This window comes from Dama dama, chromosome 33, assembly GCF_033118175.1.
Source record: "Dama dama isolate Ldn47 chromosome 33, ASM3311817v1, whole genome shotgun sequence".
NCBI lineage: Eukaryota > Metazoa > Chordata > Mammalia > Artiodactyla > Cervidae > Dama > Dama dama.
The window spans coordinates 26,987,601-27,011,220 of NC_083713.1; the positions used below are offsets into that span (position 1 = coordinate 26,987,601).

General features: G+C 42.1%; 1 protein-coding gene and 1 long non-coding RNA gene across 4 annotated transcripts in view; one reads left to right on the forward strand and one right to left on the reverse strand.

The window, feature by feature from the left end:
- Nucleotides 1–12,470, reverse strand: part of RAPGEF4 (Rap guanine nucleotide exchange factor 4) — a 318,295-nt gene extending 305,825 nt beyond the window's left edge. For all 3 annotated transcript variants that reach the window (XM_061135069.1, XM_061135068.1, XM_061135067.1), the window contains exon 1: nucleotides 12,337–12,470. In XM_061135069.1, the coding sequence (XP_060991052.1) occupies nucleotides 12,337–12,401 (65 nt within the window). In that variant the 5' untranslated portion in view covers nucleotides 12,402–12,470. The remainder of the gene's footprint in view (nucleotides 1–12,336) is intronic.
- Nucleotides 12,471–12,855: 385 nt separating this feature from the next.
- Nucleotides 12,856–22,149, forward strand: LOC133050814 (uncharacterized). The gene is made up of 4 exons (XR_009691705.1): nucleotides 12,856–13,507; nucleotides 13,752–13,942; nucleotides 14,060–14,190; nucleotides 21,757–22,149. It is a non-coding gene; the product is annotated as an uncharacterized LOC133050814 (long non-coding RNA).
- The last annotated feature ends 1,471 nt before the right edge of the window (nucleotides 22,150–23,620 follow it).

Below are 23,620 nucleotides of genomic sequence, written 5' to 3' on the forward strand. Positions count from 1 at the left end.
AATGGACACAAAAGAAACAGAAAACATGAGTAGTCTTCTACCTATTAAAGAGATTGGATTTGTCACCAAAAAGCTTCCCACAAAGACTACTCCCAGTCAGAAGACATCTATAAAACATTTTAAGAGGAAGTAACATCAATATGCATGCATGCTAAGTTGCTTCAGTCGTGTCTAACTCTTTGCAACCCTATGAGCTGTAGCCTACCAGGCTCCTCTGTCCATGGGATTCTCCAGGCAAGAATCCTGGAGCGGGTTGCCATTTCCTTCTCCAGGGATCTTCGCTACTCAAGGATCAAACCCATGTCTCTTGTTTCTCCTCCACTGGCAGGCAGGTTTTTTTTTAGCTAGTGCCACCTGGGAAGCACAACATCAATATTATACCACTCTTTTAAAAATAAAGGAAATAGAGAAAAAGGAAATGTTTCCTGGTTCAAGGAAATCCATTCTTACCCCTTGTATTCAACTTTGTCCTGGTAATCCTAGCCAATGCAACAAAGCAAGAAAAATACATAATAAAAGACATAAAGATCAGAAAGACTAAGTAAAACTACCAGTATTCACAGACAATAAGATTGTCTAGATAAAAATTCTGAGGAATCTGCAAAACAACTACTAAAACTGAATAACTGTCCTAAAGTTACACCATTAATAAAATCAAAACCGGATTTGAGCACAAACAGTATGTCTCCCAAACTCTTAACCCCTACATTAAACTTTCTACTTAGACAAGAGCATGCAGCTACACTTGTATTAGCCACAAACCTCAACACAACTGCTACAGTAGGTATTTGTAGCCTCATCTGATACTTTGGAAACAGAGGTTCAGAAAAATTCATTTCACCAAGATCACAGGGCTAAAGGGTTGGAAGTGGCAAAATTTGAATCCAGGTCCGGCAGACCTTAAAACAAGGTTAAACCAAAAATATCATATTTTCCAGATTGGATAAGGAAACAATGAGAAGATCCAGATCCAGATGGTAAGGTCCTAAAACAAAGCAGTAGAATCCAAAGTCCAAGAGAAGAACTGGTGACTGGTTAGGTATAACAAGGGGCAAAGGAAATGCAAGACGCAGGTAATGCAAAGTTTTGAGAATGATAGTTTCATTAGTAAAACAGAAAAGCAAGGAGGAGAAACTGATGGAGAAGAGAGTTAAGAAAGATGAAATCAGTTTTAGACAAGCTGAAAATCAACCTGTTAGGCTAAGGATAGTTTTGGCAGCAAATGATAGAAAACCTAACAGAGTGGTTTCCAAAAATACAGTAGGTTTTTCTTCACAAAACAAAAAAGCTGAAGGTAGGCAACTATCGATTTAAATTCAGCAGCTGTACAAAGTCAGAACTGAAGTCTATGCTTATCCTGGCCCTTCCTTCTGGCATTATAGTATGGTTACCATGGGCCCAAGGTAGTAATTTCAGGCAGAAGGAAGAGAACAAAGGAATGTCACACACATCTGTATCTTTCATCAGAAGGCAAAAGCTATCCTAGAAGCCTCTATCAGGGTTTTACAATGTCTTATTGGCCAGAAGTGTATCCCATGGGCATCAAGGCTCTAGGGAGGCTGCAAAGATAAGTGTTTTGTTTTTTTCTAACCTCTCTAGCAGAAGTAGGTGAAGGAAAACAATATCTGCCCCAGATTATTAATGGGATATTTTATATGGGAATATCCAACAGGGAAACAAAAGGGCATCTAGTCTAGAAGACAGACCAAGGATACAGAATGTACGCAATCTGCACAGTTAAAACACAGGAATGGATTGGTGCTCCAAGAAGAGTGTGCATGATGAGAAAACAGGGTAGTTATGGGGCTTTGTTTTTCTGCCCATAAAGGGAAAGCAAGTAATGCACATGGATGCAGCTGAGTAAACACAGTACCCAGTGCCTCGCCTCCAGCCAGTCAGATTGTTTGCTTTCCTATGTTTGATTGGGTCTTTCCCTGTCCTCCTCCCCACCCACTTAGTTCTATCCTCTTTCTCTTTCCTCGGTCTCTCAGTTTTCCCAAGACAGTCTCTCCTTTTTCTTTCCTTCAATTTTGAATTAAAGGTGGTTTGTTTAGTAGCTAAGTCGTGTCCGATTCTTTTGCAACCCCACGGACTGTAGCCCACCAGGCTCCTCTGTCCATGGGATTTCCCAGGCAAGAATATTGGAGTGGGTTGCCATTTCTTTCTCCAGGGGGTCTCCCCAAGTCAGGGATCGAGCCCACGTCTCCTGCATTGGCAGGCAGTTTCTTTACCACCGAGCAACCTGAGAAGCCCGTGAATTAAAATACTGGAAGAAAATCTCACTCTTCACTGCCACCATTCAAGTGCATAAAAATGGATCTGAATCTATCTAAAGAGAAAGTAGCTGCCTTGGGTTTAGGGAGACGAAACAAGATAAGAAGCAGCTACTCTGGAAGGGCTATGAAATGTAATAAGCACATGGAAAATTCGAACTAAAGAGCATCTGCCCATGCTAGCCTCACTGGAGGAGCATGAAGCCCATTTGGGGGAAGCCAAACTAAGACAAGACAAATTTGCTTTGCTGAGCACGACTCTCCCTGGTGACTCTTTAAGGCTTCCAGTCTGTGTTCAGGAGACCAGACTGTAGGACCAGGGTGAGATGGACCAGGTATCTTTATCAGGCCTACTGCTTTGTGAGCACACCATTCCCCATATGCCTCTGATCTGAGGGAGTCCAGTTCTGATTGAACCTTTCCTTACCTAAATCCTAAAAGCACAGGTAGAATCAGCACCACAGAACTTAATCCTGATTACACATGAGGGTATGATGTCCTCTAAATGCTCCACACATACACTCCCATGTTTTGGAGCTACCATGAGATGTCCCTCAAGAAGTTGTAGATAAGATAGTGGCCAAGCATTTAAATTTCAAATTTAAATTTCAAGCATTTAAATTTCAAAAGCAGTATATCTGCTAACATCACAAAAGGAGATCACTTGACATGCAACTCATAATGCAAGTATATAACCCTTCTGTGAAAGACTGTTGTCAAAAAAAATCAAATCAATTAATAAAACCGATCAAGCCCTAGAGCCAAATACCAATTTACAGGAAATACAGGGGCCAAAGGGACATATTAAAAGATGCCATGAAGGTAAAACTAAAATTCAGACTGTAAAAATCTACCTGTTTCTTCAACAAATGTATTACAAGGAATGAAAAGAGAGAGCTATAGGGAAAATCCAGAGATTAAAAAAGACCTAGATACATATCAACTAAATACAATTTATTTGGATCCAAATAAAAACAAACTCTAAAAAAGAAAAAGTCATGAGATAAATGGAAAAGTCTGTACTCTGATGGGATATTTGATTATATTAGGATATTAATGTCAAATTTTAAAATATGTGACAATATACTTGGAGTCCTTAGGTACTAGAGATATATATGTAAATATTTACAGATAAAATGATACTATATGGGGCTTGTGATAAAATAATCCTAGGAGTGGTGGGGGACAGTTCAGTTCAGTTCAGTAGCTCAGTCGTGTCTCCATGAATCTCTGCGACCCCATGAATCGCAGGACGCCAGGCCTCCCTGTCCATCACCATTTCCCAGAGTTTACCCAAACTCATGTCCATTGAGTCAGTGATGCCATCCAACCATCTCATCCTCTGTCATCCCCTTCTCCTCCTGCCCTCAATCTTTCCCAGCATCAGGGTCTTCTCAAATGAGTCAGCTCTTCGCATCAGGTGGCCAAAGTATTGGAGTTTCAGCTTCAACATCAGTCCTTCCAATGAACACTCAGGACTGATCTCTTTTAGGATGGACTGGTTGGATCTCCTTGCAGTCCAAGGGACTCTCAAGAGTCTTCTCCAACACCACAGTTCAAAAGCATCTATTCTTCGGCACTCAACTTTCTTTATAGTCCAACTCTCACATCCATACATGACTACTGGAAAAACCATAACCTTGACTAAACGGACCTTTGTGGGCAAAGTAATGTCTCTGCTTTTTAATATGCTGTCTAGGTTGGTCATAACTTTCCTTTTAAGGAGTAAGCGTCTTTTAATTTCATGGCTGTCGTCACCATCTGCAGTGATTTTTGGAGCCCAGAAAAATAAAGTCAGCCACTGTTTCCACTGTTTCCCCATCTATTTGCCATGAAGTGATGGGACTGGATGCCATGATCTTAGTTTCCTGAATGTTGAGCTTTAAGCCAACTTTTTCACTCTCCTCTTTCACTTTCATCAAGAGGCTTTTTAGTTCTTCTTCACTTTCTGCCATAAGGGTGCTGTTATCTGCATATCTGAGGTTATTGATACTTCTCCCGGCAATCTTGATTCCAGCTTGTGCCTCCTCCAGCCCAGCGTTTCTCAGATGTACTCTGCATATAAGTTAAATAAGCAGGGTGACAATATACAGCCTTGACGTACTCCTTTTCCTATTTGGAACCAGTCTGTTGTTCCCTGTCCAGTTCTAACTGTTGCTTCCTGACCTGCATATAGATTTCTCAAGAGGTGGATCAGGTGGTCTGGTACTCCCATCTCTTTCAGAGTTTTCCACAGTTTTTTGTGATCCATACAGTCAAAGGCTTTGGCATAGTCAATAAAGCAGAAATAGATGTTTTTCTGGAACTCTCTTGCTTTTTCAATAATCCAGTGGATGTTGGCAATTTGATCTCTGGTTCCTTGGCCTTTTCTAAAACCAGCTTGAACGTCTGGAGCACAGAGAGGCAGCTGCACGGCAGAGGAGGGAGCAGCCGAGGGGAGATACCCCACGTCCAAGGTAAGAGAAACCCAAGTAAGATGGTAGATGCTGAGAGAGGGCATCAGAGGGCAGACAGACTGAAACCATAATCACAGGAAACTAACCAAGCTGATCACATGGACCACAGCCTTGTCTAACTCAATGAAACTAAGCCATGCCGTGTGGGGCCACCCAAGACAGACGGGTCATGGTTGAGAGGTCTGACAGAATGTGGTCCACTGGAGAAGGGAATGGCAAACCACTTCAGTATTCTTGCCTTGAGAACTCCATGAACAGTATGAAAAGGCAAAAAGATAGGACATTGAAAGAGGAACCCCCTAGGTCGGTAGGTGCCCAATATGCTACTGGAGATCAGTGGAGAAATAACTCCAGAAAGAATGAAATGATGGAACCAAAGCAAAAATAACACCCAGTTGTGGATAGGACTGGTGACAGAAGCAAGGTCCAATGCTGTAAAGAGCAATATTGCACAGGAACCTGGAATATTAGGCCCATGAACCCAGGCAAATTGGAAGTGGTCAAACAGGAGAAGGCAAGAGTGAAGGTCGACATTCTAGCAATCAACAAACTAAAATGGACTGGAATGGGTGAATTTAACTCAGATGACCATCCTATCTACTACTATGGGCAGGAATCTCTTAGAAGAAATGGAGTAGCCATCATAGTCAACAAAAGAGTCCGAAATGCAGTACTTGGATGCAATGTCAAAAATGACAGAATGATCTCTCTTCATTTCCAAGGCAAACCATTCAATATCATGGTAAGTCAAGTCTATGCCCAGACCAGTAATGCTGAAGAAGCTGATGTTGAACGGTTCTTGAAGACTTACAAGACCTTTTAGAACTAATACCCAAAAAACATGTCCTTTTCATTACAGGGTACTGGAATGCAAAAGTAGGAAGTCAAGAAAACACCTGAAGTAACAGGCAAATTTGGCCTTGGAGTACGGAATGAAGCAGGGCAAAGGCTAATAGAGTTTTGCCAAGAGAATGCACTGGTCATAGCAAACACCCTTTTCCAACAACACAAGAGAAGACTCTACACATGGACATCACCAGATGGCCAATACCAAAATCAGATTGATTATACTCTTTGCAGCCAAAGATGGAGAAGCTCTATACAGTCAGCAAAAACAAGACCAGGAGCTGACTGTGACTCAGATCATGAACTCCTTATTGCCAAATTCAGACTTAAATTGAAGAACGTGGGGAAAACCACAGACCATTCAGGTATGGTTTAAATCAAATCCCTTATGATTATACAGTGGAAGTGAGAAATAGATTTAAGGGACTAGATCTGATAGAGTGCCTGATGAACTATGGAAGAAGGTTTCGTGACATTGTATAGGAGACAGGGATCAAGACCATCCCCAAGAAAAAGAAATGCAAAAAAGCAAAATGGCTCTCTGAGGAGGTCTTACAAATAGCCGTGAGAAGAAGAGAAGTGAAAAGCAAAGGAGAAAAGGAAAGATATTCCCATTTGAATGCAGAGTTCCAAAAAATAGCAAGGAGAGATAAGAATGCCTTCCTCAGCAATCAATCACAAAAAAATAGAGGAAAACAATAGAATTGGAAAGACTAGAGAGCTCTTCAAGAAAATTAGAGATACCAAGGGAACATTTCATGCAAAGATGGGCTCAATAAAGGACAGAAATGGTATGGACCTAACAGAAGCAGAAGATATTAAGAAGAGGTGGCAAGAATACACAGAAGAACTATACCAAAAAGATCTTCACATCCCAGATAATCACGATGGTGTGATCACTCACCTAGAGCCAGACATCCTGGAATGTGAAGTCAAGTGGGCCTTAGGAAGCATGACTACAAACAAAGCTAGTGGAGGTGATGGAATTTCAGTTGAGCTATTTCAAATTCTAAAAGATGATGCTGTGAAAGTGCTGCACTCAATATGTCAGCAAATTTGGAAAACTCATCAGTGGCCACAGGACTGGGGGACAAGTGGGTATAAATAAAAGAAGATTGAATGTGAGTTGATGACTGTTGGAGGCAAAGGGGTAGAACAAGAGAATTATTATACTATTCTCTCTTCTTTTACATACGTTGAAATTTTCCATAATAAACTTCAAAAATAAAAATTAGAATAGAGCTATGCCATGCCATGTCATTTTTTTCAAGTGATTCACATTATAGCAAAAAAGTAAAAGAAAAGCAGAGGCAGATGCTGGTGCCCAGTGAAGCCCTTTCTACGGCAGAGGGGCCCAGTGTGAGGACTTGCCCTAAAGGTAGCAGAGGTTACTTCATCCCTGAGGAAGAAGATGTCTCTGGACATCTCACCCAAAAGTACTTTCTACAATTAGGGAGCTGCCCTGAAGCTGAAGATAAAATGATGACTACAATACAACATAGCAATACAATACAACACCAAGAGATGCACAGAAAGGAGTAGATAGGCAATTGTGATGAAGCCTGAGTTGTACTATTACTTTGTTAGACAAAGGGTAACAAAGTGTCCCATGGGAGCACTCAGAAGATCCTCTAACTGGAAGAGGTGATGACCAAACTGCCCTGAAGAATTCCCAGAACTATCTTCTGATTATAATTCAATTCCCAAGCTCTGTTGCTCTAGGAAGAGGATGAGCTGGCCAGAAGTTGTAAGTGTCCTGATCTCCTGGCAGCTTTGCTATTAGAAGGCCATGTTGTGCATTTACAATGAGAGGCAAAGCTGGGCTTAGGCAAGCTAGGCAGCACGCCAGGCCTCCCTGTCCATCACCAACTCCCGGAGCTTGCTCAAACTCATGTCTGTTGAGTCAGTGACACCATCCAACCATCTCATCCTCTGTCATCCCCTTCTCCTCCCGCCTTCAATCTTTCCCAGCATCAGGTTCTTTTCAAGTGAGTCAGTTCTTCTCATCAGGTGGCCAAAGTATTGGAGTTTCAGTTTCAGCATCAGTTCTTCCCATGAATATACAGGACTGATTTCCTTTAGGATTGACTGGTTGGATCTCCTTGAAGTCCAAGAAACTTTCAAGAGTCTTCTCCAACACAACAGATCAAAAGCATCAATTCTTTGGTGCTCAGCTTTCTTTATAGTCCAACTCTCACATCCATACATGACTACTGGAATTATCAAATTAATAAACTTTCTGGTTTTTACAGGTTCTGAGAGTTTGGTGCCTATATATCTATCCCTGAAAAAAAAGTATTAATTCTTGATGTGCTGACAAGTCAGAATTTCAAGATTGTAAGACCAGCCCTGAATCCTGGGTAATGCCAACCCTTGGGACCTGCCTAGGTAGACACCAGCCTTCCCCAGCCTTCTGCTCTGCATGCTTCTTTGATCTTCTAGATTCCTTAAGGCTGGGACCATGTCTGATGCTTCTTTGATAGCTGAGTCATCCTCTTTCACCATGTCTGCTAGAAAGCATTCTTGTTTTTAACAAATTTGTTTCTTGATTTCTTTCACTCTCATTCAACCCCATCAAAAATAGCTAACTCAACATCTATTTAGGAATCAAGTCAGATGCAGAGAACTATGTAAGGGGCATTTTTTTAATGAAAAATTAATAATTTTAAAAATTCTTTGGCTATTTTGAAAGATGACAACCTTTTTTCACATACTTATACTATATTAACTTTCTTTTCTGCTTAGGTGGTCCACAAATAATTTAATCAACCAAGGACCTCCCTCCACACTACACTTTTAACTGAAGGACAAGAAACCAAACATCATCAACTCCTTCCCAGACAAGGAACAACTTTCATCTCCAGTGATTTCTCTGTTAATCACTTAGGTAGATTCTTTGACCTGTAACAGGGGATGGCAAACTTTTTCTTCAAATATCCACAGAGCAAATACTTCAAAATCTGTGAGCCACACAGTGCCCTGCTATTGTACTGTGAAAGCAGCCATAAACAACATGTAGCCAAATGAGTATGGCTATATTCCAGTAAAACTTTGTTTGTGGACATTGACATTTGAATTTCATATAAATTTCATGGGTCACAAAAGATTAATCTTGTGGTTTATTTACAACCACTCAGAAATGTAAAAAACATTCTTAGCTCAGGAGACACATAAGCAGCTGCCAGATCTGGCCCATGGGCCATAGTTTGCCAACTCCAGCTCCGCAGTGATGAATACTGGCAACAATTCACTATACTGTGACTATACGTACTGTGAATGTGTGTGGTCCCTTCATAACACGCCCTTACCAACCATGAGAATTATGATCTATAATGGTTCTTAAATTCACAAGTGGCAAAACTTACAATCCTGTGGGAAAAATATTTTCACTAATATTTTTTAAAATGGTCAACACATTTTTAAAAGGTATTTTGCATATAAAATACCTTTTATAAAAAGATATTTTACATATCTTAAATCCCAAATAGTGGGGTTCTGTGTAATACATTTCTAGTTACCATCCCTGCTCAAAAAAAATTTGTAAGATAAATGAGGCAGTGCTAAGCTTTTTTTGCTTTGACAATGTTTTCTGTTGAGACTTTTTTCAAGGTATTTTTATTCATCCAAATGTTCAATGGCTTTCTGATTTTAAAATTAGTATTCATACACTCTCACCTTCTGAGCAGTACCATAGTCCAAGAACTTGGATGAGTGATATATCAAAAGCTTTAGATTTTGTTTCTTCAACCTAAACCACATATCTACATATTTTTAACCTCCCTCCCCATACATAAGCTTATAGAGCATTACCTATCTATGACAACTTCCTAGGCACACTTAACAAATATTTCTACTGGATTATTTTCCTGTCTTTTTGATTGTTCGTTTCAACTTTCATTACACATCCTTTACTTCGGCAGACTTTCTCCTTTAACTCCCCTTTTTATTTCCAATCTGCCGTTGCTCTTTTTCTAGCTGTCTACAACAGTTGACACTTGCATGATACATATATCTAAACTATATTTCCCAGCTGTGGAAAAGGTCCCAGCATCATTTCCCCAGACAGGACATCAAGGATCACTGTACCATTTCCTCTTTGCTTATATGTGTGCTTGCAGAAGTCCATAATCAAGAGTTTTAGAAAAGCAGAGCATATGTTCTTATACTCTTGATTTGCTCACAAGAGGAATTTGTGGTTGAGACGAAATGAGCACATTTATCTGCCACACCTAAGTGTCCTTGTTCACACTGCTCCCAGAATTTTCTGCCTGAGAAAACTCCCCTCAACCTCCAAGGACAGGAACCTGTAGGAAGCATCCGTGACAGATCTGCTGAGGCTCTCCTCTGCATCCCCAAAGCATTTCATACCTCTCCATTAAAGCACTTATGACTGCATTGCATTTGCTTGTTTACGTAACTATCCCACCCCCACCTGCCCACCCTACTAAGTCAGTAAACAACTTTCATCTTTTCTTTTTTTTCCCTGCCTCTCCCATGCCCAACACAGTGCCTGGAATAGAGCATCAAGATTGCATTTCTCAGAAATATTAAGGGCAGTGTCCCAAAAGGAATGACTTCGGGGGCTTCCCCAGCCAACTTCCATCAGCATCCTTAATCTCCCTCCTCCCCTAAAAAGTCAGCAGACAATCTAAGTAAAAATGCTTAGATTTTTAAAAATTAAAAAAAAAAAAAAACATCACTTCAAAACAAGTATTTCAAGGCCCTCTTATCAAGAGACTGCCACTCTTAAACTCTTCTTCAAAGAAATTCTAGCAATAACACCATGGAAAATGCAAGGTTCTCTTAACACTACAAAATAATATGCTCACATAGCACCTCACAGTTTTCACATTACTTTCACGATTTTTTTTTCCATTTGGCCCACCAATCCTTGGTAAGACAGATAGCGTTAGCCTCATTTTTCAGTCACTCAAGGAAATAAAAGTGACATGTCCAAGATCAGAGCTTGTGATTGGTGACAGCTCTAGGCCTAAAACACTTAATTTGATTAAGGGTTAAATCTTAAATTGATCTGTCTACTCTCCTGCACTCCAGGAAAATTAGGCTTGATATCTATGGAGGACTCTACCCCTAACTCCACCCTTGAACATTCTGTAGTACCAGATTAGATTGTGACACTATGTTCTAAAAATCCATTGCAAACAAAAATCATTTGGGCAAATACACATTATGAAAAGAAAGAGTCAAACATGCCCCACTTGTGTTAGTACTGTTCTATGATTTTTGCCATAAGTACTTAATGACTAGAGGGTTGCCAGTGAATTACTGACTGTTCAAAAAAATGGCATGCCATGAATTTCTGCAAATGGAAATATGCAGTCTATTATCTAAACAATTTACTCATGAGGAAGCACCACTATTTATAAGGACAAGAGCTTGATTTTCTCTTCTTTGATAATCTGTCTTTCCTAAACTATTAAATTTAGATTACTTATCACATTAGCAGGTTCTTCACTTAGTTTCTCTACATAATTCTCAGTGATTTAAACGTCACTTCAATTCTCTATTTATTGCACACAACTCTTTTAATATTAGCACATATCATCTTAGACGTAAATAAGGCAATGCCTGCCAAAAAATCTTGCTACTGTGTGGTAATTGAAAGGCAAAATTATTTCTCAGATATATTAAGTTATTCAAATGAGCCACATTTAGTTTTTCTCAAATTATTTAATTTTTTTAACAAAGGCCTATCTAGTAAAGTATGCAGAGCACGTCACACTTAAGATTTTCAAGTTTGATCTGGTTACGAATCTGCTAATTGTAAAAATTTCAATATGGCAGAGTGCAAAATATTTCCCCCAAATGCAAATAGAGATGTCATGCAGATAACTGCAAGACATGAATCACTGCCCTGCTGCATCAAACTGGAAAAATCAGAGGCAGTTCACTCCGCAAGATTTCTTACCCAGTTCTTAAAAGTTCAGATGCATCACCTTTTAATCAGGGTAATAAACTAATTGCTAACATACTGGGTAATGTTTACTGCTAAACCCACAATCTGGACAAACAGAAAATTATGCTGTCAGAGCCTGCAAACAACTGCAGTCCGCTGTTACACACTGCACCCTCCTTACACAGGGCTGTCGTCGGGAGTTACAGTGCTTCACGGTTTTAATTTTTTTAGAGTAAGGGTCTCTTCCCGAGAGGTAGGGTATTAAGACGAAAGCAGTCTCCCGCGTGACCTTCCTATCACAGACCTTGAGCGAGCGACTGCGGGGGCAGAAGCTGAGAATTTCAGAAGGCATTTGACAGCTCAACTGGGTCCTTCACACTTGGCTTTCAGGAACAAAAAAAAAAAAAAAAGCACGTTACTCTGCACCTGCCTCTCCACCCACCCTCCTTGAAACTTATTTACCCCTAAGGATCCAAACAGCCAGAAGAAGGTAGGATTCTAGTCTCTCCGGTGATGCCTAGGAAAATAAACCCCCGACCCGAGCGCCGAGCCGGGAGTCGAGAGGGGCAGGGGGCAAGGAGACCTTGAAGGAGGGGCGAGGGGGACCTGGAGGGGCAGGGGCTCCCCTCACTGCGCCGCAATTTCTCCACCACGTGTGAAAATCTCGCGCACCAGGTGCCCCATGAGAGACCGAGGTCTGCGTCCCCCGGTCCCAGGCGCGGATCCTCCGCTCCCTCCCGGCTCGGGGGCCCTCCTCCCGCTGCCCCGGCGGGCGTCCCCGCGGCGGTCTCCGGGCAGAGACAGCGCGCAGAGCCCCGGCCGGCAGGGGCGCTTCCCCGGCTACCTTTTATCCAGGCAGGCGATCCACTCGGCCGAGGAGGAAGAATGGGCAGCGTGCGCAGCGACCATGATGGGCAGCGGCGCGCGGTGTCCCCAGGCTGCGGCGACCTCCCGCGCTCGCTCTGCCTGCGCCTCGCCCGCGCCTCGCCAGCCGCGCGGACCCGCTCCTCCCCGCCCGCCTCGCGCCCAGCGCCGCGGCGACGCGCCCGCCCTCCCCGCGGCCCGCCGGGCGGGGGGCCAGCAAGGGAGGGGACCCCAGGGGCGGGCCGCGGGGACCGCGCTGCACTGCGGCGCCCGGGGGTGGGGAGTCCCGCGGGCCCGCCCGCTGCGGGGAGGGGGTCGGGGGGCGACCCCGGGTGGCAGGCCACCTGCGACAGGTGGCTGCTGCGTCTCCGGGAGACCTGGGCCGCACCCCTCACCTCGGGGCCTCCGAGGCGGGGAGGGAAGGAAGGCGCCGCGGGTGGGGGTGGGGGGGACGGGGACGGATGTCAATGTCTATATATTTTTCATACAGCAAATGCCACTAAAATGGCTGCTGCCTCTCTGTTTCCTTAGAAACCCATTAGTCTCCCTCAGCAGCTGTCAAAACTTGCTGGCGGTTTCCTGCTCACCTTTGCTGTTTCTCCTTCAAAAAGGGATGGAGAGGAGGACTATGTAACTTGGCCTGGAAACACCCTCAGCGGTCTCAGTTTCCCCTGGGAGGCTGAAGGAGGCCTGGGATGGAACCGAGAGGCACTGCAGACACGGCTGGAAGCCCAGAGGGCAGGCCAGGGCCCAGAACGGTGACCAGTGGTGACTGCTGTTGTTTAATCACTAAGTTGTGTCCGACCCTTTTGGACACCATGGACTGTAGCCCACTAGGCTTCTCTGGCCATGGGATTTTCCAGGCAAGAATACTGGAGTGGGTTGTCATTTCTTTCTTCAAGGCATGACTGAAGGGTTGAAAAACTGAAGTTTCCAGCCTTGAACCTTGCACTTGCTGGGGCTCCCATCACCTACTCAATGGAACACACACAAGCACACAATTAAGAATGGCGAGCAGTGGGGCCACAGCAGAACTGTGGTTCTGCTCGGGGACCAAGTTCCCACCGCCCTTGGGGTAACCTGAGTGGTTGGCCCCATGTGTCCTTCGTTCTGTGTCTGGAGTGTGGAACTCCAGACTACACCTGTCTCTGGTAGGTGTACAAAATAAATGATAGGCTTTGAAGTTCAGTTGCACTCTGTCAAAAATCAAATTCCACACCAGTGGTTGCTTAGGAATTTCGGGGCAAGTTAAATCTTTTAGACTACTACCAAGCAGTGTTTTGATACTGATGGTGTGCATTTGGAAACAGACAATGAGGAAGGAGACAGGGCGTTGCTAACCTCACTGTGTTATTTTTTTTCTCTCCTACACTCCTCTCATTCCCCTGCTCAAAGGTTGTTCAAGGAGACTGGAGAGAATGAAACAGCAGGTGCATTCTGGCATCCTAATAAAAGCAGGTGCATTTTATCCCAATAAAACTCCTCCAAAGAATCGCCATTTCCCCTCTGCTCCCTCGCCAGGATCTGGTTTCAGACCTAACTCTGTGCCCTCAGCAACATTGCCTGGTTCAGTGCTTGTCCCCCAGGTAACCTCCATCCTGTTGATTTCTACTGGGTTTAAGGTAAATAACATTTAAAATGTTATACTATACAATGTTATACTATGCCAAAGGTATTTTTGTTGTTGCTTTTTTTCATAACAGAGATATGAAGAAGGAGATGAGTCTCCTATATTTATTAAGACTTACTTATAAAGGCATCAGAGAGCTCTTGAGAACATTCCAAGGTCACCAAATGCTTTCTCAAAATGCCTTTACTCAGAGAATATTTAAAGGTAAGGAGCTAGAGGCAAAAAGGACTGCGCATGACCTGTCATTACTGGAGGCTTGGAGTTGCTATAATTTTCAGCTGTGATACTAATAATAGTCATCATTTATTGAACATCCGCTGAGTATCAGGTGCTGTGCAGAGTTCTCTACATGTGTTACCTCATTTAATCTTCGAAACATTCTATGAAGCAGTCAGAAGGACAGATGTCAGGGTTACTCCACAAGGAGAGACAAATGTCTTTGAAAATGCAATGAACTGGAGAAAATTGTTTATCAGTACTTCCAGGGAGAGTGTTGACTGGCTTGGAAAGAAGATGTTGATGAGCCACTTGGAGTGGGAGGGAAAGCCCAAGGCCCCTATTATGCTTGTTAAGGATTGTGGTCTGATGAACTGCAAGGCCTTTGTTTTGCCCTGCGGGGACCCTGCCTTTACTCTAAATAGAAATTAAACAATCATTCAAAGAATATCCTTTCGAAGGCGCACCAAGAATCACTGACTTCCCAGAACAGGCACGTGTCCCTGTCCATCCCTGGACATAGGTTCCAGCCACTGCAATGTACTCCCTAGGACACTGAGCCTTGAGGGGCTCATACCTTGCTGGTGAGACTCCAGCTACTGGAGCAGGAGGCCTTGAATCGGATTTGGGTCTGTCTGATTCCACAGCCATGGCACTGGGCAATGGTGTAACTGGTTTTGTCTATAGCATAAGAGTAGAAGACATGTCAAAAGTGACTGCTCAGGGGATAAGAGTAAAAGGGTTATAATTTGTTTTTTATAATAATTTTAAAAATAATAAACCTGTCTAGTAGGAGAAAGGAAAAAAGAACATGTAATGCTCTTTAGGCAGGAAATAAATAAAAGTGTAGATAAAAAGTAAATATTACTGAGAATTCCACCATCTAGAGCTAACACTGCTAATATTTTAGCACATTGCATTCTATATTTTCTATTTTTGAAAGATACAATCACACAGACACCGATAAACACATGCATATAACTTGCTGCTTATATTCAAGCATGTATATATGAAAAAAAGTATGTATATATGTCTATGCCTGCATGATAAGTCTCTTCAGTCGTGTCCAACTTTGTGTGACCCTATGGGCTGCATCCTGCCAGTCTCTGTCCATGGGATTCTCCAGACAAGAATAGTGGAGTGGGTTGCCATTTCCTTCTCCAGGGTATCTTTCCCACCCAGGAATCAAATCAGTGTCTCTTATGTCTCCTGCGTTAGCAGGTGGGTTCTTTACTATTACTGCCACTTAGGAAGCCCATACATGTGTATCAATACATGTATTCATACTTGAAAGCATTATTCAGACTTGAAAGCATTATTACTTTATAGGCTACTTCTACTTAGAATGGAAAAATGCTTTGTGTGTTTAAATGAAATTTTCATTAAAAATTTTTACTGGCTATGAAATATTCCAACATATGGATGTAACTAAACTTTTTTAAAAACTGAGATATAATTGACATATTATATTAGTGTCAAGTATACAACATATGATTTGATATCTGTATTCATTGCAAATAATCCCCACAATGTCTAGTTAACATACAGCACCACACACAGCTATAGTTTTGGGGGTTTTTTTTGATGAAAACTTTTAAAATATCCTCCCTTAGTAACACTTTTTTTTGAGGTCTATTATTTTGATTGGCAAAAATCTGCTTAATCTCCTTCCTATAGCTTAGCCTTCTATTAGCTAAACATCTCCAGTGATCTCTAATGAAATGAACACGAGAAATGGCAAGACCCAGGTGTGTTAATGCTAACTGTTACTAGTTATAGAAAATTGAATGGGTTACTTAATGTTCGAGTTCCATTTTGTTCATCTGAGCAGAGGCTCAAAGTTAGGAATTTGAGGACTGACAACTGAGTTCAAATTCCAGCTTCATCTTCTACCAAGTAAACACTTAAAATGAATTGCTTCACCTAAGACCCTGTTTCATCACCTGTAAAGTGGAGAAATTAATGGTAGTATACTTGAATATGTTGCTTGTAAAACATTTAACATAAGTGCTAGCCATGTGGTATGCACTCAATAACTCTTAGCTATTATTATTGTTATTATTCTCTGTACAGTGAAGATAAATAGAATCTGCCTTCTGCATTTTACAGGGACTTGGTGACAATCAATTGAGATCACTTATACTAAAGGGCCTTGACCTTGGTAAATTGCAAGTGATGACTGTGTAGAGTACAAGGGATGAATGTGCCTCCCAGAGAAACAGCAAAGCTTTCCAAGGACTTCTTTAAACTTAAACTCACAATCTTTTCTGCATTCAGCCTAAGCCTAGCTCTACCATTTCCATAGGACAGCTACAGGTACATACCTCTGTCTAGTTATTGCAATGTGTATTAATAGATCAACAGCGCAGTGATTGAAAAAAGAAAGTGAAAGTGTTAGTCGCTCAGTGGTGTCCAACTTTTTGTGACCCCATGGATTGTAGCCTGACAGGTTCCTCTCTCCGTGGAATTCTCCAGGCAAGAATACTGGAGTGGGCCTCCAACCCTTCTCCAGGCAATCTTCCTGGTCCAGGGTTCGACCTGGGTCTCCTGCATTGCGAACAGATTCTTTATCATCTGAGCCACCAGGGAAGCAGACGTGGGCTAGGGCCTTGGAAATTTTCATTTTCCATTTTCCATTCTGGGAATTCTATTGAAGATAGAGCATTCACTCGTATCCATGTAAGGGGAGAATCTGATTCACCATGTTTTAGATATCTCATGGAAGGTGGGTTATTAAAAAAACATCTAACCATCACTCTTGCTGGTAAAATAACCTATTCATGGAAGAAACTGTATGTTCCAGATGAAGTTATAATAGCAGCTTTAATGTTTTCCCACTGTCCATTTCAGTTCAGTTCATTTCAGTTTAGTCACTCAGTCATGTCCAACTCTGTGACCCCGTGGACTGCAGCACATCAGGCTTCCCTGTCCATCACCAACTCCTGGAGTTTACTCAAACTCATGTCCATTGAGTTGGTGATGTCATCCAACCATCTCATCCTCTGTCGTCCCCTTCTCCTGCCCTCAGTCTTTCCCAGCATCAGGATCTTTTCAAATGAGTCAGCTCTTCACATCAAATGGCCAAAGTATTGGAGTTTCAGCTTCAGCATCAGTCCTTGCAATGAACACCAGGACTGATCTCCTTTAGGATGGACTGTTGGATCTCCTTGTAGAGTCTTCTCCAATACCACAGTTCAAAAGCATCAATTCTTTGGCACTCAGCTTTCTTTATCGTTCAACTCTCACATCCATACATGACTACTGGAAAAACCATAGCTTTAACTAGGTGGACCTTTGTTGGCAAAGTAATGTCTCTGCTTTTTAATATGCTATCTAGGTTTGTCATAGCTTTTCTTCAAAGGAACAAGCATCTTTTAATTTCATGGCTGCAGTCACCATCTGCAGTGATTTTGGAGCCCAGAAAAATAAAGTATCTCACTGTTTCCATTCTTTCCCCATCTATTTGCCATGAAGTGATGGGATAAATGCCATGATCTTAGTTTTTGAATGTTGAGCTTTAAGCCAATTTTTTCACTCTCCTCTTTCACTTTCATCAAGAGGTTCTTTAGTTCTTCTTCACTTTCTGCCATAAGGGTGGTGTCATCTGCATATCTGAGGTTATTGATATTTCTCCTGGCAATCTTGATTCCAGCTTGTGCTTCATCCAACCCAGCATTTCACATGATGTACTCTGCATATAAGTTAAATAAGCAGGGTGACAATATACAGCCTTGATGTACTCCTTTCTGAATTTGGAACCAAATTTCTCTTCAAGAAAATCAGAGATACCAAGGGAACATTTCATGGAAAGATGAGCACAATAAATGACAGAAATGGTATGGACCAAACAGAAGCAGAAGTTATTAAGAAGAGGTGGCAAGAAGTACTATACAGAAAAGATCTTAATGACCCAGATAACCATAGGACATCACCAGATGGCCAACACTGAAATCAGATTGATTATATTCTTTGCAGCCAAAGATGGAGAAGCTCTATACAGTCAGCAAAAACAAGACCAGGAGCTGACTGTGGCTCAGATCATGAACTCCTTATTGCCAAATTCAGACTTAAATTGAAGAAAGTGGGGAAAACCATTAGACCATTTAGATATGACCTAAACCAAATCCCTTATGATTATACAGTGGAAGTGAGAAATAGATTTAAGGGACTAGATCTGATCGACAGAGTGCCTGATGAACTATGGACGGAGGTTCATGACATTGTATAGGAGACAGGGAGCAAGACCATTCCCCAAAAAAAGAAATACAAAAAACAACATTGCTCTCTGAGGAGGCCTTACAAATAGCTAAGAAAAGAAGAGAAGTGTAAAACAAAGGAGAAAAGGAAAAATATACCCATTTGAATGCAGAGTTCCAAAGAATAGCAAGGAGAGATAAGAAAGCCTTCCGCAGTGATCAACACAAAGAAATAGAGAAAACAATAGAATGGGAAAGACTAGAGAGCTCTTCAAGAAAATTAGAGATACCAAGGGAACATTTCATGCAAAGATGGGCTCAATAAAGGACAGAAATGGTATGGACCTAACAGAAGCAGAAGATATTAAGAAGAGGTGGCAAGAATACACAGAAGAACTATGCAAAAAAGATCTTCACGACCCAGATAATCACAATGGTGTGATCACTCACCTAGAGCCAGACATCCTGGAATGTGAAGTCAAGTAGGGCTTAGGAAGCATCACTATGAACAAAGCTAGTGGAGGTGATGGAATTCCAGTTGAGCTATTTCAAATTCTAAAAGATGATGCTGTGAAAGTGCTGCACTCAATATGTCAGCAAATTTGGAAAACTCGGCAGTGGCCACAGGACTGGAAAAGGTCAGTTTTCATTCCAATCCCAAAGAAAGGCAATGCCAAAGAATGTTCAACCTATCACACAATTGCACTCATCTCACATGCTAGCAAAGTAGTCTTTAAAATTCTCCAAGCGAGACTTCTACAGTACCTGAACCAAGAACTTCCAGTTGTTCAGCTGGATTTAGAAAAGGCAGAGGAACCAGAGATCAAATTGCCAACATCCACTGGATCATAAAAAAAGCAAGAGTTGCAGAAAAACATCTACTTCTGCTTTATTAACTATGCCAAAACCTTTGATTTTGTGGATCACAACAAACTGTGGAAGATTCTTAAAGAGATGAAAATACCAGATCACCTTACCTGCCTCCTGAGAAATCTGTATGCAGGTCAAGAAGCAACAGTTAGAACCGGACATGGAACACTGTCCCTTTAAACTTGCTCAATGAGGGTAATTCTATCCTTATCACTGGATATAATTTTTTCTCTCCCTTATAGGTAATATAAAGCGTTAGTCTTTCTATTAGAATATCCAAACCAATGTATTACTAACTTGGCAGGCTACAGTCCATGGGGTTGCAAAGAGTCAGGCATGACTGGGCAACTATCACTCAATCTTTATTCAAAGATAAGAATTCTATCCTCCTCCACCATCTAGAGCTGGTCACAAGCAGGTGTCCAGCCTTCAGGAAGGAGGATGTGGTCAGCTTCTTCTTTCCTTGCTCATCTCTGCTCCTACTTAATACCTGCTGGCTTTTACTCTTCTAGGAACAGAGGAGTAAGGAGGGGAGGAGAGAAAAGGAACAGTTACTTGGCTGGGATAGTTGTAAGATGTCATCACATTTCCTGGGACTGACAAAGGTGTCTTTCAGATGCTTTCATGTATTCTTGGGCAACCTCCTTCCTGGCTCTTTCAACATGAGCAGGTTTCACTCATTTGGTGACAAACCTAACTCCCCATTCAGACCTGGCTCTCCTGAGGCCCCCTCCAAACTCCCTTTCTCTCTAGGAGTCCAAGTTTATCCTCCACTCACATCCCAGGTGTCCTCTGAGCAGGACTTAAAGTGGCTATAGAATGGTTCCCTCTTGTGTGGCCCACATCTGGTCAATAGAAACACTCGTGCCCACTTTGCTCCAATAAATTGAATGCAGACCAATCCTAATGACAGCACTTTTCACCATTGCCAAAGATGCTCACCAGTCCCTCTCTCCTGATCTTTAAGACTTCCAGGGCTAGAGTCAAGTCAGACATCAGTCCCCTGTCCCTACCCCCACTGCCCCCCAGCTGTAGGGAACTGTTCATGGGTGGCCTGTTGAAGCCCTTCCTTCCCTACCCTTGATCCTTTGATGGGAATCACAGCACAGCTCTCATCAAGAAAATACTCCTCCTGGAATCCTCCCTCTGTTTCCACTTCTAGACACTTTCATTTACTCCTTTGGGTGAGGTGTTTAGTCTCATGAAACTGGTCTTTGTTATTTGATTGAAATTCTGTATCTTGGCACCTTACTTTGGAATTTCGTATCTATTATATTTTGGTGCCTCAGATGAAATTTGAATTTAGCATCTGGATAGGCCAGTGAAAACTGAATCAAGTCAACTTCCTTTTTTCATACCTTCAACATTAATGCCTATTCAACCAAGACAATTGCCTTTTCCAGGCAAGGCTGTCCATGTGGGAGTTGTAAGGAATACCACACTCATTAGGGAACTACGGCTCACTGGTCCCCCGAGTTTTCTAAAGAAGAAATGTGTAACTTAAAATATCTGATCAGGAAAGCCCCAATTTGTGGGTTATAATAAAGAACTTTGTGGTTTTGATTTAAAACTTTGAAGATTTGTGAATTTTCTGGGGAGTATATTTGGATTAAAGTCTCAAGACAGCAATAAGTGGGGATAGGAAAGTGACTAAAATTTTTACAGTAACAAAGATTATTTTTAAAAAATTGTATCCATAAGGCAAAATCACAAATGACCCAAATATTTACATTACTAAACTATGTACTACTACATTTCTTTGTGTGAATTTGGGGGGCACTGGAATTAAAGCAAACTTTAAAATATTATGAAATCAAGAAAAAATAAGCTTGGGATTATCTGCCTTCAATTTCCAGATTCATAAAGGATCAATGTAAAAGTTTAAGTTGGCAGTGGTTACACTCCCTGTAAAGAGTCTATATGTGGTTCTAGGCCCTTGTTTCACAGAAGGATGCAGGTACCAGGCAGAGTGGTTAAGGCATTGGCCTTAAGATCCAATGGATTTATATACTTGTGGGTTTGAACCCCACTTCTGCTACAAGTGGACCTGCTTTTCAGGCTTCCCTGATTGCTCAGATGGTAAAAAAAGAAAAAAATCTACCTGTAATGCAGGAAACCTAAGTTTTATCCCTGGGTTGGGAAGACCCCCTGGAGAAGGGAATGGCTACTCACTCCAGTATTCTTGCCTGGAAAATTCCATGAACTGAGGAGCCTGATAGGCTGCAGTCCATGGGGTTGCAAAGAGTTGGACACGACTAAGCGTCTAACACGACGCACACTTCATAGAAAGATAAAGTATACAGTCAAGAGGCACAGTTAAAAAGAACCATCTGTCTCCAAAATTATTCAGTTAAAATTTGTGACTTAGTTATGGAAGCAAGTCCTAAAAGAAGAAAAATCTTTTGCTCCAGAAGTAAAATTGCCTACTAGAGAAACATACTTACTTCTATGTAGAAGACTGGCATTGTTGTGTTATTTCATTCAACAGAAGAACTTCCTGCCTAGTGGGAGAGAGCTGTGAAAAACTGTGAATGCTCCAACTGGCCACCTTTCCAGAATAGACTTTTCCTCTGGAACCAAGACCAGCAAAAATCACTGTTACGCACATCACTCAGATCCAAACTAGGTATAAGGACTAACCTTACAACCTGTGCAACATTCCACGTGTGCCAATGGAAAGCCCCTTTATATGTGAAAGTGTTCTGTATGCCACTTCCTGAAGGTGAGTGGTGAAGTAACGCTAAGGAACTTGGATAAATAATTTGGGGTGAGGAAAATGTCACCATATCACTGCATTCATCTTAGGCCTATTTTCTAGTGGAATGTAACTATTTTGGTGAATTAATGAACTGCTATTGCTCTCTGATATTGTGTGAGAGGAGTGTGGTACATTGTTCAGCTTGGAATATTTCTACCTGTGTTGTTATATGCATTATCATATTAATAGAGAAAATTACCATTAAAAATGATTTTGAATGAATTACAGTCCCCTATTTTGTTGTAATTTCTTCTTCATCTGTAATCCAGTATGGGCTCCTTCAGATTTCAAAACCAGATTACTTATATAGTAGATTCCACAGAGAAAATAAGAACAGGAAAGAGAGACTGTGACTAAAAATCTTATTGGTTACATTAAACCAAGAGCACGTGGAACTTGACAGAAATAAAACAGAGAATTGTCATTATCATTAAAAGCAGTACACGTCACATCTTAACTGGGCAATAGCCTGATGATGAGTAGAGCTCTTCTGCTTAGGTGGCACCAATATTCACGCCAAAAATTGGTAGTGCTATACAAGTAAAGAAGATGTTTACCAGCATTTCTGGATTAAAAGTATCAGTCACTTCCAGAAACAGAAAACAACTCAGAAGGTTAAGAAAGAGGTCAAGACGTGAAGACATGGTTCTTTACCCACCATGACCTGCAGGGCAGGGGCGCCACACACCGTCCCCTCTCCACATTCACACCAGGGAGGTTTCAGCTCTGTCTGCCTTCCTGCCTGATGACCCAGAGGCCTCCCTGCCCTTGTTCCCACAGCTCCTCACCTCCACCAGGAGCTGCACCATTTAAACACCGGAAATGGAGCCTTCCCTTCAGATGAACCTAGGCCCTGACCTGCTCACAACGGGCCTGTCTATGCCAAGATCGCCCCCCTGCCCATCCACTCCGTAACCCTGCAACAGACTGGAGAGATATATGGAGGCTTTTTCATTTTTTACACCCATTAATTCACCTAGTTGTTCAATTCAGTCAATATATATGGAGTCCCTGCCATGTGCCAAGCACTGAGCTAGGCGGGGGGGGAAGAGTGGAGAGCAAACAAATGTCCTGCTCTCCTGAGCGCATTTACAGTGGGTAACATGAGAGCGAAGCAAATAAGCACATAAATATATAGTCTGACCAGTGGAAAGAAATGCTATGAAGAATAATTAAAATAAAGGAATACTGAGATGGAGATGGGACTTCTCTTTGGTATAAAGCAGTCAGAGAAGAACTCCCTGACCAGGTGACATTTGAGCGGAGCCTGGGACCCATCTACCCACCACCTGTCTCATCCTCAGGCAGTTGCTTCTCCTCAGCTGCCACAGCAGGTGACAGGACCCATGGTTCCCCACAGCCCATGGTTTCCCAGCCACAGGCCTAGAACATCTGGCTGCTCTCCCCAAACTCAGCTGAAAAGCCAAACTGCAGGGCCTTGTTTCTTGAACATCTGCCAGTGGGGCCAAATGATGCCATCCAGAAACGCAGAGCCTTTAGTTCCCCTGAATGAACTTTGACCAGTGGCAGACAGGAAACTGGAGGATACCAGGCAGATAAGCCCTCTCCCTTACTCCCTCTGATGGATTGTTTG